The 17,486-nt window shown below is 36.1% G+C and overlaps 3 protein-coding genes and 1 long non-coding RNA gene across 4 annotated transcripts; all 4 read right to left on the bottom strand.

Annotated features, from left to right (window-relative positions):
* Positions 1–326: 326 nt before the first annotated feature.
* Positions 327–2,040, bottom strand: LOC140781257 (uncharacterized). Its single transcript, XM_073127177.1, has 3 exons — positions 1,753–2,040; positions 1,565–1,640; positions 327–1,487 (listed from the first exon to the last, which is right to left on the bottom strand). The coding sequence occupies exons 1-3, from the start codon at positions 1,792–1,794 to the stop codon at positions 565–567; spliced, it is 1,041 nt and encodes a 346-aa protein (XP_072983278.1). The 5' UTR covers positions 1,795–2,040; the 3' UTR covers positions 327–564.
* A 3,073-nt stretch (positions 2,041–5,113) lies between these two features.
* On the bottom strand, positions 5,114–11,057 carry LOC140781258 (uncharacterized). The gene is made up of 5 exons (XR_012107684.1): positions 9,954–11,057; positions 9,810–9,866; positions 5,713–5,860; positions 5,436–5,545; positions 5,114–5,248 (listed from the first exon to the last, which is right to left on the bottom strand). It is a non-coding gene; the product is annotated as an uncharacterized lncRNA (long non-coding RNA).
* A 3,565-nt stretch (positions 11,058–14,622) lies between these two features.
* Positions 14,623–15,387, bottom strand: LOC140782334 (flowering-promoting factor 1-like protein 1). Its single transcript, XM_073128847.1, has one exon. The coding sequence runs from the start codon at positions 15,318–15,320 to the stop codon at positions 14,895–14,897; it is 426 nt and encodes a 141-aa protein (XP_072984948.1). The 5' UTR covers positions 15,321–15,387; the 3' UTR covers positions 14,623–14,894.
* A 1,602-nt stretch (positions 15,388–16,989) lies between these two features.
* On the bottom strand, positions 16,990–17,484 carry LOC140782515 (flowering-promoting factor 1-like protein 1). The gene has a single exon (XM_073129127.1). The coding sequence runs from the start codon at positions 17,479–17,481 to the stop codon at positions 17,149–17,151; it is 333 nt and encodes a 110-aa protein (XP_072985228.1). The 5' UTR covers positions 17,482–17,484; the 3' UTR covers positions 16,990–17,148.
* Positions 17,485–17,486: the final 2 nt, after the last annotated feature.

The following is a 17,486-nucleotide window of genomic DNA, read 5'->3' as shown; positions in this document are numbered from 1 at the left end:
ACTAGTGTTAGTCCTTCCTTTGGCTCCTTAAATAATATATTAAAGAGAATATAAGCATCACAGATCACTACACATGAACAGATCCAAATCTGCAGTATAAAAAAATAGAAGCCTTGAGGACAAACCAACCAGCATGGCATGGCCAATGCCTTTCTAAAGTTCCATTAAACAATCACATATAGGTTAAGACTCTTCAAGTAGTCTTAAATAATTCAATTTCCTTGTTTTCTCATGCCAAGGTCTTCTATTTTGTTTCTTTCTTGTGAAAACAACCTCTTTCTTTCTGAATTCTGAACATATTTGCAAATTAAAAGTACAACTTTCACTTGCAAAACTAGAACGAACCTGATCTTATTGCTTGCTTCGCTCTAAAATAGAGAATAGAGAGATCTACAATTACTACTCTTAATATATCACTTGGGGGTTCACAAAATGGTCTCTTTTTTTTTAACCAAATTCTCCACCATCCCTCACTCATACGAGTAGTATAAGCTTAGGCATCTAACATTCATACATACATCTACATACATATAATCTCTTGAAACTAATTTCTCAATGAAGCCTTCACATAATAGAACAGGAATTGGCATTCTCATCATTGAACATATCATACGAATCTTGCTGCGGTGGCTCCGACGGTGGCCCGTAGTAGTAGTATTCCGGCGGCGGAGGAGGAGCATATGGGGTATACATGTATTCCTGAGACGGAGGATACGGGGAATGCATGTATCCCTGCGACGCCGGCGGCATTGGAGCGGTGGCGTAGAGTGCTCTGCTTGTGCTGGGCTGCACCATGTTGTAGCTCATCACGTATGCCGGCGGCTGCGGATATGGATGCATCGGAGATGGGTACATGTTGTGCGGCTCGTGCGCCTGTTCGACGTCTACTTTCCTCTCTTTGGTCTTCTCCTTTTGCTCACTCTTGCCCTTCTCACTGTCTCCGCTACCACTAGATTCCTCTTTGGGTGCGGGTGCTCCCGCCTTCTTGGTATCATCAACTTTTGGGATCTCAGGAGGTGGGTTGGAATTTTCTGCACTCTTTTGAGTCGCTTTCGAATCGTTCTCCTTTGTGCCCGTCTTCTGTTCGACGGTGGGTTTCAATGACGTCTCTGCGGATTTCGCGTCGGCTTCAGGGGCTTTGGTGGCGTCGGCGTCGGCGTTGGCTTTGGCGTTGGCGTTGGCGTTGGCGTTGGCGTTGGCGTTGGCGTTGGCGTTGGCGTCCGTGGGCTTAGCCGCGACGGGGGCATCTGACGGCTTCTTCTCAGAGCTTTCTGGGGGCTCTTTGGGTTCTTTGTTTTGCTTCTCTTTGTTGCCGCTATTAGCGCCAGGATTTTGGTTCGCGGGCTTATTCTTCTTCTCCGGCGGCCACAGCTCGGCTTGCTTGTTGGATTTGAGTAGTTTCTTGACTAGGATACCGGCATCGACATTTCCTTGGAGCGTCACCGTCACCTTGTTCTGTCGCGCGTCGACATCGCAATCGAACACCCCTTTTCAGGTATTCGACAATTAGACTAACAGACTGAAGGAAGAGAAGAGGAGAGAAGAGGAGAGAGGGAGAATTTACCTGGAATGCTTTTGAGGACCTTCTTCACCTTTTTCTTGCATCCTTCGCAGTGAATGGAGACTCTTAGCACCACAGTCTGAAGAACCCAAGAGGAAATGAGTGGGATAGTGAGATAAAAACTAAAACAAGAAAACTATCAACCAAAAGAGAGGAGAGAGATGCGGGTGAGATGAGAATTGTGTGAGTACCTTGCTTTGTAATGGCTCTGGTGGTGGTGCTCCTGATGCCATAGCAGAAGCTTTTATGTTTTATAATATATAGCTAGAGAAAGAAAGAGAGAGAGAAGGGAAGGGAAGGGAAGGGAAGGGAAGAGAAAGCGAGAGAAAGAGAAAGAGAAGGTTGGTCTTTGAGATTGGAGATGATGAGAGTTTGGTGGTAGTAGTACTAGTGTTGTGTGGAGAGAATTAAAAGCCGAGAAGAGATAAAAGAGAGGTGGGTTTAGTGGGCTTTGGGTGTAGTTTGGTGGGTTATGACTGTTGAAGCAAACTTAGAAGGTATGAGAAGGAGGAGGGTTCGGGAAGCCCCTCGGATAGATCGGATCGTCTCCAGATCTGACTGCACGAACTGGGTCCAGACGATCAGGCGCTGCAACGGTGGGGATCGCAGGGGATCCCGTCCCAGTCGGAGCGGGCCCACGCTTTTGCGCGCCAATCAGAGACGCCGGTGCGGAGTGAAAGAGACCCGGGGCCCGCATTCCCGTCGTGGTAGGATGAGGATCATCGCACTTCAATGCTTCGAATTATTTATCTCGATAAGGCTTGTCAGGAGATTAGAAATCTGGCTGCTTTCTAAATTTCTGAATCAACGAGAGTATAATTATTTGTGGGACATATGTGATAGTGCTATATCGGTTTTTGAAAATATCACCGTATATTTTTTTTTTCTTAATTTGATTTTTGTTCCTATCATTTTGTCGTGATCATTTTAGTATTAAGAGATATATATTTAAATAAACTTTTTGTTATATCCATTAACTAAATTTAATCAAAATTTATATTAAACTAAATAAAGTAAGGATAGTGTTGATATCGTTCAAGAGCATAAAGGCAAGATATAGATTGAATACTAAGTCAACTCTCTTTTAATGCAAATGTAGGTTAATTTTATCAAACATATAAAACCGTCTTTAGTCTAGGGTTTAATTAGTTTCACTGCACTGTCGAGCTATTAAATCGAATTGAACAGAACCGTTGAGCTAAACCATTACATCAAATTATTAAATAATTTTTTCTGCACTAATTATTTGGATTATAATCGATCATGCTTACCTACCAACTTTTATAAAATATCTTATATAAAATTGATCGGTTCTCCGTAACAGCATCTCCCCTACCACCTCCTCTCTCTCTCTCTCTCTCTCTCTCTCTCTCTCTCTCTCTCTCTCTCTCTCTCTCTCTCTCTCTCTCAAAAGATAAAAAAAATCCCCACCACTCTTCTCTAAAAACTCTAAGATCACTTCCACCACCCTATTTGGTTTTAGGTTTAAAGTTTATCTATCCTTACAATGATTCTTTCTCCAGTGAATATTGAACTCAAGACTTAATATGCTGTCTTTTCACTCTCCTAGAATTAAGATTTGCGGCCCACAAAATAAGAGAGGAATATAACATTTTAAGCATTTTAGTAGATTGATTATATATATATATATATATATATACATGTCATCTACCATATTAATCTAATTTAATGTGTTTTGCAAGTATGATAATATTATCACTAAATGCATGGTGCAAACTGCATATATGTAAAGGTCCAAGTATTCCCTTAGCAGTCAGTTGGTTAAATTAATAGGCTCAGCCCTCATCAATATACTTGCCAAGGATGATTTGCACCTACATCATTGTATGTCAAGATAATCTCTTACAATGTAGTCAATTATCTTTTTTCTTACTGCTTACCCCTGAACTATTCAATGCAACATTTGAACCATTTTTGTTTTTGTTTCTGTTTTTATTGTTGAGAATGTTAGAATATAAAATAGTTGGCGAATTAATCTGGTCCGATCGTTCTCTTATAGAGAACGGTTGAAGCCTTGAAGTTAGTAACGAAAACCTGAATCAAATATGATAATATTCATGGTGCAAGATAATAATAAAAGACAAGTTCTTTCCCAAAAACAAAATAAAAAGATAATAAAAGACGAGTTGTTTTAAGACTCAAGAGGAAGAACCCAGTGGTCCCTAAATCCCTTCCTTAACTTGTAGGGAAGGGCCCTAATAAAGGAATGCAAATCCTTACCTAGTGAAAAAGTCACAGAAAATGAGAGAAGATCTACACATCTCATGGTCCCCAGTAGACTGCAAGGTTTAACATATCACATAGATAATGTAACACCTTTTTCTATGACTGCCACAGCGACAAATTATCATGATCATTCTAAAGTTGATTCATTGTCCATCAAAAGTAGCAGATCTTAATGTGCATTCTATGTATCCAGTGATGTTCAAACACGTAATACCACTTGGAAGCTTCAAAGAGAAGCATCTCATTGACCCCACGGCGCATTTAGTAATATTGCGAGGGATAAAACAGCACCAACCTCTTTGATAGAGGTAATTATTCTTGTGCTTTTGCCTTACATAGATACGAGATAAACTACACCAAGTTAAATATCTCTCTTAATAATGGTATTAACTTTGCAGTATTAATATTTATCCTGAAAGCAGTACATAGAAGAAGAATAATAATAGCAACAAAGACGGACAACATAAGGGATATATTGTGAGATAGTAAGTGCTTAAGACTAATAGTATGTTGATATAAGTTCTGGAACCCATTAGACTATTGAACTCATTATAATTAACAGTACAATAGTCTTCAAAGAACATCCACCACTAGGAGATCGATACTTACAGCACGAAGATAAAAATAGCAGATATACTTTTATGGAGTAAAAACGAAACAAAAGATGTACCTTGCCTTATCCTGTTTTATGGTCATTCTGAGAGATGCTCTGCTGCACTGTAAATATCAGGATCAGGTAGTAATAATAATTTGGGACCACCTGGTCATCCATCAGTAGTAAAATATTTCGTAAGTTCAAAATGTACTGTTTCAACGGTGGATTATTGCTGATATTGTACCAGCCAAAATATAATTATATAAAAAAAAATTATACTTCGTGCCTCACTTGAATGTCTGCTTTAGTCACCAAGTAGTTGATAAAAAAGAGAGGCAAGAGATTAGAAGGCCAAGGTGGCAAGGTGCTTTAAAACCTTCTCCAGTTCTCTTCTCAGAAAGAGCTTCCTGCAAGGCATTAAATACTCTGTTAAAGCAAAAGAAAAGGCAAAGGATAAGAGAACATTTGTTTCTTAATTAGGCTACCAATTCTAATTCTCGCTCTAGTTCATTTTATGAGCTCAAGTACCTGTATTCGGTATTCCTCCTTGGTCCCTTCAGCAAGTTTTTGTTGTCAAATACTCAAATGGAATATTCCAACATCCTACGACCTGAATTATTTTGTCTTGTGATACATCTTTTTCTTATTAAAATTGTGACATAGAAGAGTTGCAAAGGAAATTTATGTGGGACTAGCAGAAATGGAGTACCCTGGAATGTCTCCCCTTTGACTAAGAGGTACAAAGTATTGTCCATATCTGATCGAATGACCTTTCTGCTCACCACTAGATACGAGGGTGGTCTTTCACTTTCACTTTCAAACTCTCACTATACTGGGCCCATAACCTACAACTACAAGCTTTTGGCTTAGAATTTTGCTTAGCCCTACTTGCAAGGCACAAACAAGAAAAACCTTGGGTTCTAGAAATAACAAAAGAGAGGAGAGAAACCTTAATTTAAGAGGTTAAATCATACTTCTGAATGATACAGAAAGGCTTCGCCACCATGATGGAACCAAAGAACAGGCACTTACCAAAGGCATTGTGTTAGGTCAGAAGCCCACTTTTCTGCAAGTAAAAGTGGAAGTAGTTAGCTCCCCCAATACTTGAAACGCTGCAACGAAATGGATGATGAACTGCTTTCCTGCATTTAATCATGAATCCAAAAGGTACACCACAATTGAGTCAATAAATATATCCAATAGATAACCAAAATCTGTGAGATATTTTCTGAAGGCACCATTTCTAAAACATCAAAGAGGATCCTTAACTGTTTGGTGTTGTAAGAAAATAGATAAAACCCAGTCTTACTTTTAATTTACTTTTGAGTACTTGAGAGCAGTTCCAACTAATATTACAGCCTTGGCCAAAAATGCACTCTTCTTCGTTAACTTCTCGTGTCTCCTCACGACCGACCACCGATTATATTCTTTTTCATCATTTCATAGTTCTTGATTTGCTGTACAGTTATGCATGAGGAGACATTAAGTTCATGCATGATTTCCTATTAGGTAAAAAGATGTTCTATTCTTAAATTTGGAATATAAATCAAAGTATTATTATCGTAGCTCATAGACAAGTATAAATTAGTAATCTATCAATACAAAATGTGTCATGCACACTGTAGCTGCAGGGTGGTTCTCACTATCAAAATTTTGGAGCATTGTTCTTTAGTTCCACCTGTCTTTACTGCTGTGCTAGAAAAGATAAAGGTGAACCAAAAGTCTTTGATTTGGAAGAAGATATGCTTACACCTATTATTGAACGCAACATATCTAAATAAGTACTGTAGATCCTGCATTTTGATATCCCCAGCCATCAATTGAAAGATCACAGGGAGAAGAGAAGATATTGATAACTAACTGATCCTCTTTGCAAAAAAGAATGCTCCTAATACTGAAGATATAATTTTTCTAATACCAAGCTAATGCCATCCTTCAAAGTGGAGCACTAGACATATTGGTTTCCACTTTGGCAAGCTTTATGTTTTATCTTTTAATATCACAGCCATGCTGGATGACTTTAGGTCACCTTTGTTGGCTGTAGGTACTCTGCAGTTGGCATGAATGTGTTTTTCATATAAATAATGTTCATAAAGTGGTTTTATATCCTCACATGTGCATTTGTAGATAGTTTAATACAAATTGTCTCTGTAAATAAGTTCCAGAATAGGTGATACCTCAAAGTACTTTTCAGATTAAGTGTCCTGAATGCTTAATATTTGTATAGACCACACAAAAGTTATCAGCAGTAAACAATTTTGCTGTTGTTTGATTGCAACACTTGACAGCATCACTATACACCAATGTTGGCAGGATTTTTCTGCCCACCAACTGCCCAATGCTAATGTGGTGTGCTAACATCTCTCTAATGAATATTTGAATGTCACTAATCTCAAAAAATTAATTTTAAGGGGAAAATTTAAATGAAAATTGAAAACAACTAGCTCTCTCTTGAAAATGGTGTGACATGTTCTATATCCACAACAAGTGGTTTTGCCCTTCTGTATTATTTTGCAAATCATGCACACAACAATGAGAACCACTGGAGTTCTTTTTGGTTTTTCTTCGCCTTCTGAATAACAATTGTTTAGAAGTCATAATATGAATGTGATTGTGATCTAACAACTACTCTAAAAGCCAAACTACATCTCTATAATTTATGATCATAAAGTGGATTTACATCCTCCTCACTGGTGCCTACTGATATCAAGGTCAACCAGGAGAGTCTCGAGAGAACCATCTCCTTTTGGGTCACGGCCATAGGATGGACGTGCTCGTCCAGGAAGCTGTGGGAGGGTCTCTTCTTTGTCTACTTACTCGAAATAGCTACTCCCTAGAAGACAACCTGGAGCGGAACCCTGCATGCGGATGGAGAAAAGTCCCTCATCCAAGTATGAAGTGTTTACCAGGGAGCCTTCGAGGTCTCCCTGAAATACTAGGCAGTGAAGAAAACTCAATCAAGAAACAGTAAAGAAGATATGTAGAGAGCAAGGTAACAGAGAGCCCTAGAAAAGAACCTCTAAATTGGAAAATGTAACAATAGAATTGCATGGAAACTGTATATTGTCATCTTATATATAAGAATCATAAAGATAGAAATCAAACAGGTAAACAAGAAATAAAATTGCAATAACATAAAAAAAATTAAATAATAATGAATGAAAAGAAAAGGAAATGAGAAAGGTTATGAACTTTGCTTGATTCAATAACTCTGACAATAAATTCCAATCATCAATACAGATGCAAAAAATACTTCAATAGCAAAGCAGCAAGATATTGAGTTTGGAAAACTAATACAGTAGTGAAGATGACTATTGGATTAACGAATTCAATCATTAGTAAACAAAAACAGACTAACCAATTAAATTTACAATTATCAAAAGGAAAATTATTCAATAAGATTTAAGAATACTAAAACAATAAAAAAAACATATTAGCAGTCAAACCTAAGAAAAGAAAGATCAAATAAATTAAATGACAAATTTTGCTTAAACATTTCTAGGGACTATAACTAAACAATAACGCCTGTATGGAAAAGTATATCCCACACATCTTGACAGAGAACAAAACATTTACAAATCATAAAAAAAGAAGAAGAAGATACCAAAAGTAAGAGGAAATTGAGATGACAAAATGAGAAGAAAGTAATAAATTACTAGAAAAGGAAATCTTTCTTACTAAAACAAATAAAAGCTGATCATCAGAAAAAGAGAGTTTTCTTCTTTTTTTTTGAATGAATGCCCTTTAGGCTCAGTTTAATTATAAAACCCACAAAAACATCAATCAATACAGGAGACTACACACAGTGTATAGCTTCAGCTAAAACAACCCCAAAAGACTAGTAGGGCACCTGACATCAGAGCTCAAGCCAAAAACAACACAATTAGACCAACCACCTATTCACAACACATTCAACACAAACTCTAACTATAATACAGAGAAACAACTACACAAGCAAATAACCTCCTAACCAGCAGACTCGCAAACCACAAAAGACAGTTTAGCAAATATTCTGTTTAAAAACCACTCCAAAAAGCATTGCAATTTGCAACTAGAGTCCTTCAAGACTCCTCTCCTCCTGATCATCCTCTCAAATTATCAATCAGATGAAGAGAGAGTGTTAACGACACTTTAAGAACATGTGAAAACTATAAATGAATTTCAAGAAAATCAAGATAAAAATAAGAAAATTAGAGTAATGAGCAAAACTTAAGTTAAAAAATACATAGAAAAAATATAACACAAAAAGTGATCACATAATTGGAAGTGTACTACAAAGAGAAGAAAACTAAAAGCAAAAAAACTAAAAAAAAAAAAGAGGAGGAAAGTGAAAAGGAACATAAAGCCCCATAAAAGTAACTTAAAATGGAAAATGTTACAAAAACATTATAAGCAAAATTATATGTCCTTTAATATAAGAAGCACGAGAATAGAACCAAAAGGATAAATAAGAAAGGAAATAAATAAATATCACTAAAAAGAAGAAATCATAATGAAAGAAACAAAAAGTAGGAAGAAAAGGTAGTTTCCTTATAAATTTGCTTTATTATGCTTTATTCAAGAACTGTAATATCAAATTCCAATTAACTAGAAAAACATATAGGCAAGCTGGAAGATGGTTCAGTATGGAAAATATGAACAATGATGACAATAGAAAATGATAACAACATATTAACAAACAAAAAGATTAATTTAATAAATATCAAATAGTAAAATACCCCAAAGAAGGAAGATGAAGTCCACAAAAACACGTATATCGATACAAAAGTAATAATGCCCATATATAAGGGAAATTAAACTAAAAAAGTAAAGAAGATGAAGGGCAAAAAAGAATAAGCAAAAAACTAGGATGATGCAAGAAAAATGAAACAAGATAATGGAAAAAAATGGAAAACAAAATAATAATAAAAAAAAAAACAAATTTTCAAAGTAGAAAACGTAAAAGATAAAAATGATGGAGCAATTAAATTAGAAGTTACATAAAAATAGAAAAAGATAGGTCAAAGAGATAAAGGGAAAGATAATGGAAGTGATATTTTCAGTATTTTTAGTCAGTTCTGTCATTCATGTAAAACTGTCGAAATTAAATAATGAAGATCCAGAATAGCAGAATGTACTCTAACTGATGATCTATAGGGGTCTAATGTTCTCTTTGTGAATCTCATCCAGACTTTCTAAAACATGGAATAACATCAGCCAGATGAAATTGTAAAAACATAGTTGACATGTCAACTAAACTCTTGAATTACCTGAGAGGTCAGAAAGAAATTCAATTTTTATGTTGTCAATTGCACTCTCAGTATAAAAGTGACTAAATCCATTGCATGAGCAAAAGTAGCCAAAATGTTGTAGTTTGCAACGGCCAGTTCTGATCAATCAGCTATACCAGAAAAGGTTTATAATTACCTTATGAGAAAAAGTGACTTCAGCTTTGAAATCCAGTCGCATTACGAAATGAAGACCCTATCAATTACAAATAACAACCTAAATAAAGACAAACAGAACCAGAACAACGGTGATAAATACTACATAATAAGTTTAAAAACTTACCGTAAGTAGAATTAGCCCAAAATCAATTAAGATTTGGTGATTTGGTCAGTCTAACCAAGTTGAAGTATGCAGCAACTTAAACGTCATCCAAAAGGCTCATTAGACGCTTTATCAATATCAAATGCTTGACGGAAAAAGGATAACTTTTGCTAGAATTGAAGTGATAAAAAGTTACAGTATATCCTTACTCTTATAAGGCAGAGGATGGCATCCTGGATTCTGTGGTAAGTACAATCCTTTTTGCTTTCACATTGGATTTCCTATTATTTACATAAGTTGCGACGAAAAGAAGAGGCCTTGAAGTCCACAAATACAAAACTTACAAAACCAGCAAATGATCTGATGAAACACTTCTAAGCTTTTTTGGCATTAAAACAGGTCAGTAATGTTTTAAGAATACAGCTTTGCAATCTTAAAGATGTAAAATAAGATAAACTGGTTATAAATAATCACCAAAATAGACCTAGTGTGCGTTGATGTTCCGGTTCTTACAGCAGGTATATTAACTAAATACCTAGTTCTCCGCATTTCTCGTGTCTCTGAATGAGTTTTGCAACATTAAGAAAAGAAGGAATAGCAGAATCCACCATAGGATGAATCCAACCCTCTATCAATCCTTTTATTAGTAATCACTATTGAATATGAACAGGACGCTCTTGTTAAATGCAAGAGTCAATTAGTTCATCTACACCAACAAGACCTACAATTAATTATAGACATCCAATGCCAACGAAGAACTGTACCATATACTTCTATAATAATAACACAAAGAAGCCTCCTCTATATAAATCTATCATCACATAACTCATCTCTTACCTATCCCTCTCATCCAAGGTGTCCGCCGGAGCATCGCCGGACCAAATCGACCTCATCGTTCACTTCGCCGGTGAGTCAACTCCCCCTCCTCGAGTTTAGTTTGGTGTTCTTTTAAGTATCCAGCCTTTCGCCTTCGTTTCCTTGTTTTGCTTTCTCGTTGTTCCCCATCCCGTAGTACCTTTCTCTAGGTTAGACATTGCTTGGTTGGTCACCATGGAGCTCGTCTTTGCGTGCCATTCCATTACACTCATCTCCTACTGCTCTCTTTGACGACGCCTCTCCCGCTTTCTTTCTCCCTCCTCCTTCCTCCTTTTTCTTTTGACTGCTAGATATGTGCGAGTAGTTGGGCCCTTGCGGCCCAACTCGTAGATTATCTGCGGCCCAAACTTTTGGGTTTCCACTTTAATTTAGTTAATTTGATTTTTATTATTATTTAATACTTGTTAATTGGCTGATTTAGGACTCAGTTTGGCTGAGGTGGCGTTTGTTTGGTGTATTTTTATTTTTTATTTTTTATAAAATAACAACAACTATTCTAATAGCGAAGAAAAAAATATATATATTTAATTAGATAATTATTTCATCTCTCTTTATACATATTAAATGTATTATTTAATTCTTATGATTAGTTACATGTATTTTTATCTTATTGCTCTAATTTTTCGATCACTAATCTATGATCATAAAAATTGAGTTGCGATAAATACATAATTTGAATCATTGGATGAAAGTAATACAAATAGAGGTACAGAGGGTGCACCTTTTAATTTATCCAATTTGGTTTATTTTTAAAATTGCTGGGTTTAGTCAATTCTAACAAATCTTCGGCATGAGTCCGCACTCGAGCTTTAAATGAGGCAAGCGATCAAGCTGAATTGAGTTAGACTCAGTTCTCACGAACTTGGTTCGAATTAGCTTAATATATATATATATTTAATATATTATAATATATATTTATCTATTTAAAATTTTATACTAATATATTATAGCATAATTAGTAATACACTTAGGATCAAATAGGATGATAAAGTTGGATGAAATTTAACACAGAATTATAGTTTCGAAAAATGAAGAGTTATATATATATACCCAACTCTCAAAAGGTTATATTATTATAGCTAGAAAGTAAATATATAATAGAAAAAATTTAAAACTGAGCTAGCCTGTTAATATTATCAAGTGGAGCTAAACTAAACTCACTCAAGCTTGGGATGTATACACTCCTAATTACATAGCATGAAAAAAAAAATGAGTTTGACATTCAAAAAATCTCCAAATCCTTGATTAATTATTAGAGTATTTGACCATCACCAAGATTTACAACATGAAATTAGGAAATAATATTTGCAAATGGGCCAATGTCAGTTTATTATTCATTAAATTTTTTTTTTTGAAGATAAGATTCCTCCCTTGTAGACTCTACAAGAAGCTGAATACTTGAATAGAAGCAAGTTCTAGTATCTTGATAGATGGTCTACAAGTTATAATTCTCATCTAATATTTTCTTCTCCTATTAACTTGTAAATCAAGCATATTACCTTGTAAAGTTGCAAGAGATCATTATAGACACTGGAAAGTATACATAAACGAAAAGAGTGTGCTGTGCTGTGCGTCTTCTACAATTAACGATTCCTTACGGTAGAATCTGCTAGTGTTTGTGGGCATCTTGTGAAAGAGGAGCTCTAATTTTCTTTTAAGAACATATGCCTTCCTTTTATATTGGTGTAGCCAAATGTGTACTAATGCGTAGAAAAGAAATTAATTAGGGAGCACTTTCTTTGTTTAATCTTTCTTTATTTAATCATTTAATATCTCTTTTTTTCTTATATTCTCCCTGTTATTCCTCTCGAAGGACCACTAATTAAAGGCTATATAAGCCAGGCAGCTTAGTGCTTCTTCACCAACTAAGCACAATGTTTTAATGAAGCTTTTTCGATAAGCTTCTCTAAGAAAAATCACAAGTAATTTATAGACTAATGATCTCCAGCAAGATTTTATACAAAGAGAATAATGTAACATTGCTATAAAGTTTTTGTCTGCTTGATCGTTATGTCACAGCGATATGTGTTGAAAGGCACAACTGCTATCATCAAAAAGTAGGATTGTAAGTTTCAAGTTCTACTCATCTGCTAAGCAAAATAAGAGCTAAAAAAATATTAGACTGTTTTCGAAATTTTACGTAGAAATATGAGCTATACTATCTTATATATTCACCTAGATCCACTTGCAAAAGGAAGAAGAAGCCACCACAATCCATTTGAACAAAGCCTCAAATCCCTACAAGTAATTCTGGACTCCCATGCTTGAGGACAGGGTGGTGCTTGTCTTCTCTGTAGATACCTTTGGAAGAGGATTTTATGACTGCTGATCATAATCACAAAAGGTTGGAGATATCTCCAGCTTTATAGGAATGGGTCTTAAGGTGACACCCAGAAAGGACATTTGTACCATAGATCGATCCAAATTGATATAAAGAAAACAACAGGACAAGATAGGATATCAGATCAACTTTGGAACTTGTATGAGATGTGTAATGAAGTAATTCATGAGAATAACTGTCATAGTTGTCATTAATTAATAGGATGGCTATTTGGATATGTTTAGTTTGCAAGCAAGAAGGTAGGAATCAATATGATTGCAGGAAAAAGGTGAATTTTTACTATAAACTTCCTGTTCTGCATGGATTCCTTTCATGTATCTTTTTTCTGTCAACATAAAATACTAAGTAAGTTTTGTCAGTTTGGTAATTATTCCACAGAAGCTCCTCTCTGCATATATTCCTTTGATCTTTTTATCTTCACTGATGTCGGAAAAGAAGAAAAAGCCGCGCATAATTAATATAATAGCATTATGGTTGAAAGATGAGGTGTGTCCTTGCGTGAGCTTGCTAATTTTTAATTGATTTACTTCCCACAGGTTTACTTCAGAAAAGAAAAAAAAGATACTTTCCCACAGGAAATAATTTGAATATGACATAAGTATATCAATTAGTCTCTGTGGTGTTAAAATGATTAGTTAAAAGAAAATTTCTTAAGTAAATTATCCTGACTCTTCTGAATTATATGTGGCCTATTTTGCGTTCTTTCAATCCTTCGAACTTATCATTTCAAGTATATATAAGTTCTTTAATAGAATAGTCACTAATAAGTGGACCACAACTCTTCTTCTTCTTCTTCTTCTTCTTCTTCTTCTTCTTCTTCTTCTTCTTCTTTTCAGGATATATAAAGAGAAAAGTAATTCCCTTCTGGATAATTAATCTGCCATCTTACTTGAAGCACTTATTGGAAAACAATCTTCCACTGAAGCTAGAATTCCTATCTGGGGGGCCAGCAGTGGAAGAAAGCAGCAGAGTACTTTACAAAGTTTGTAAATTCTAATTCTCAGAATAATAGTTAGCATTTGGCACCCCCTGCAGGATACTAATCCAAGTATAAATGCCATCTATCTCTATGAACCTTTGGTCCTTTTCTTTGTTCTTCTCCTTTAGTTTATACTACTGGCTTATATATATATATATATATAGAAACATTCTGAAGAAGAGCAGAGTTTTGATGCTTCCAGGAATAACTTTGTGGAGTATGAAACCATTAGGTTTGTTCTCCCAGGCAGTACACGTGTCATCTCATGAAAAGCCTATTCACTAATTTAGATTTTGTCTATGATCTATCTATTACGAAAAAGATCCTCTGCAGCACTTGTTGCAGGAATTTCCTGTTGTTGTAGTACTTGCAGTTAAAAGTAGATTCTTTTACATCTGCAGTTATGCTGCAGGTTGTCTGCTGTCATTGGCGAGTTGCACTCCTCTTCATCCATTCACTGATTTCCAAACAAAACTAGATCCATTTAAAACAGCTTAGTAGGATGTTATCTTTATCTCTTATATCATATGCACTCTAATACCACAAACAGGAGAAAGTAGAAGGAAAGATATTGCTTTCTAGCTTTATACAATCTTACTGCACAAAATACTCTCCAATTTTCACACCATTTCAACATAGTACACAAGCAATCTATACTTCAGTTTCTCTATCACCACACAATGAAGACATACAACAAACAAACTCAAAGCCCACACCAACTGTATAATATCCAAACATTATCTCACCATATTGATGCTTCTACGCTTTAGGCATCTATAACCCTGAAGGACTCGCGGTTTTTGACGACAATGTCATACATGTGCATGGACTTGAACTGCCTGAAGTCCTTGGGCAGGGAGATGAGGTCGACCGAGGAGCGCTTGTGGAATTGGAGGAGATCAGGATCTTCGTAGTATCTCTCCCATCCTAGTCTGGTGAGCTTACTCTCTAGGGAAGCATATGAGTTGATGACTTCATTGGTAGGGGTGTGGAGCAAAGCCTTTCGTCGAATGGTGGACGCTTGCTCGTTCGCAGGGTTCTCCACGAGCCGTACCACGCCATTCTTGAACACCCAGACTCCAGACATCCTTGATTCCAATAAAGAGAGAGAGAGAGAGAGAGAGAGAGAGAGAGAGAGAGAGAGAGAGAGAGAGAGAGAAGATGTAGGTGATGGCTTTGGAATGAGGTGCATGAGGTGTATAAATAGATGAAGTCAGGAGTTCAGAAATGGCAGTAGGACATTAGGTGGGGCAGAGAAGAGGGCCACATTTGAACTTATATATATTGGCTGTGGAAATGGCAAGTTCTTATATGTGGGGTCTAAGTGCTGGTGAGGTCCATCCTTATTAAGATTCGAAGGCCCTCTCTCCTTCCAAAAGTTTTATTCCATGTAGAAGAGAAACTTAATGTGAAATTGGAAAATTGGAAATTGTTTGTGAAAGTCTTTTGACTAAACAGCTTGTGGCTTGTGTTGTGTTACAGAGAATCTCATATGCTCGCGAGGGTCATAGCAGAGATGGCATCTTAATTCATTAGGCGAAGTGAAGATTTTGACCAACAAGAGTTAGATGATTTTGTGAGAGTTTTATGAGACATAATAGTATGTTTCTTTTCGTTAATTCGACAGTAAGCAATCTCTTATACATTAGGAGGCATGTTCAATAAATTTTGCTGGAAAGAATACAACAAAATATTTGATGGTCAGGCTTATGATATAAGATTGGACACTATATAGTGGTAGAATCCATCAATAAGCTGCTGTTACCTCATTGAAAACGACTGTGTTGCAGTACTGATCCAAATTTTGTTTTCACTATCTACAACTTTTAAGATGATGCTGCTGCACTTGACTGTACTTTTTATTAGTTGCTAGGGAATACTAGAATACTAGCATTGTGCTTGTGAATGAGTTCAAAATGTTTCCAGTCTACATTCAAAGATTGGTTGATTTTAAGACTCACATATATCGCCCCATTGGCATGATTCATATACTCTTCAATTATAGCGACCCACTAAGTGATAATTCAATGAACATGACAATTCCTTTTATATGTTGGATTTGATAGTGTTACAATGTCTTAGTAGTAGAAATTGTGTTGCAATTGTGTGGTAACTTAACAAGTAAACCCACTTCTTTTGACAGTAGTAAAACAGTTAAAAAAGTTTACATATGCTCTTTTACACTAATACATTAATTACTTCACAAATGGGAATTCTCTTATTATTTTTTTTGAATCTAGAAATGGTTTCCTGCAATGCAACTGTAGAGTTAGTGGAAGGGGAATCTATGCTTACTTTATAATAAATTCAAGTTTAGGTTTAGTGCTTGCAGAAGTCATTAACTTTTAAGGAAAGCCTGCCTAACTACTTTGAAACTTTCAGCCTGCCAGCTTATCTAGAAATCCAATACTTGCTTGGATCCTTCCATCCTTTTCTCTCTTTTGTAGGAAGAACAAAATTTTAAGTCTTGGAATGGTAAAAGCAAGTGAGATTCCAACTTACCATCAATTGCATTAAACATAAGCCAATCGAAGGGATCATGCATCAAAGTTGATCCCTGTTTCACATTGCCATTTTGAGCTCTTGTCTTCTGAATAAAAAGCATGTCTCATATGAAGGTCAGGTAACTGTAGCATTGCATCTTCCTCTCCTTTCACTTCGCACGTTTACTAATCGAATTCCATGAATTAGCTTCGTGACATCTATTTGAATGATTGGACCTAACCCGAGCATGTTGATAAAATAAAATTAATCGAAAGGAGAGTTCATACATTTAGCTAGTCTCTTATGCACAATTGCATGGTTTAAGAACCAGTACAACTTTATGGTAGACAAAAGTATACACCTGACTCTTCCTCAGATTAATTACACTTTATTGTTCTACAGAATCCAACAGCAAGTAACAATACAAACCTCACAGATTTAAGAAGGCTACAAGCTCTTCTCTCGTACAATGGACATGAACATATATATGAAACACAACCATACATCACATACCAAACACTAAAGAAAAGGCACTACTAACAAGTATTTTGCACGTCAATAACCCTAAAGGATTCGCGATTCTTGACGACGATATCGTACATATGCATGGATTTGAATCGAGAGAAGTCCTTGGGGAGAGAGATGAGGTCTAGAGAAGGGCGTTTATGGAACTGGAGGAGGTCAGGGTCCTCATAGTAACGCTCCCAGCCTAAGCTTGTGAGCTTGCGTTCAAGGGAAGCGTAGGAGGCGATGACTTCATTTGTTGGAGTGTGGAGCAATGCCTTGCGGCGAACGGTCGACGACTGCTCGTCCGCAGGATTCTTGACGAGACGAAGGACGCCATTCTTGAACACCCAAACACCAGACATTAGTG

This window comes from Typha latifolia, chromosome 2 (genome assembly GCF_019914945.1).
Source record: "Typha latifolia isolate L0001 chromosome 2, TyphaL0001v2, whole genome shotgun sequence".
In the NCBI taxonomy this organism is placed as follows: domain Eukaryota; kingdom Viridiplantae; phylum Streptophyta; class Magnoliopsida; order Poales; family Typhaceae; genus Typha; species Typha latifolia.
This window is presented reverse-complemented; position numbering and strand designations above follow the sequence as displayed.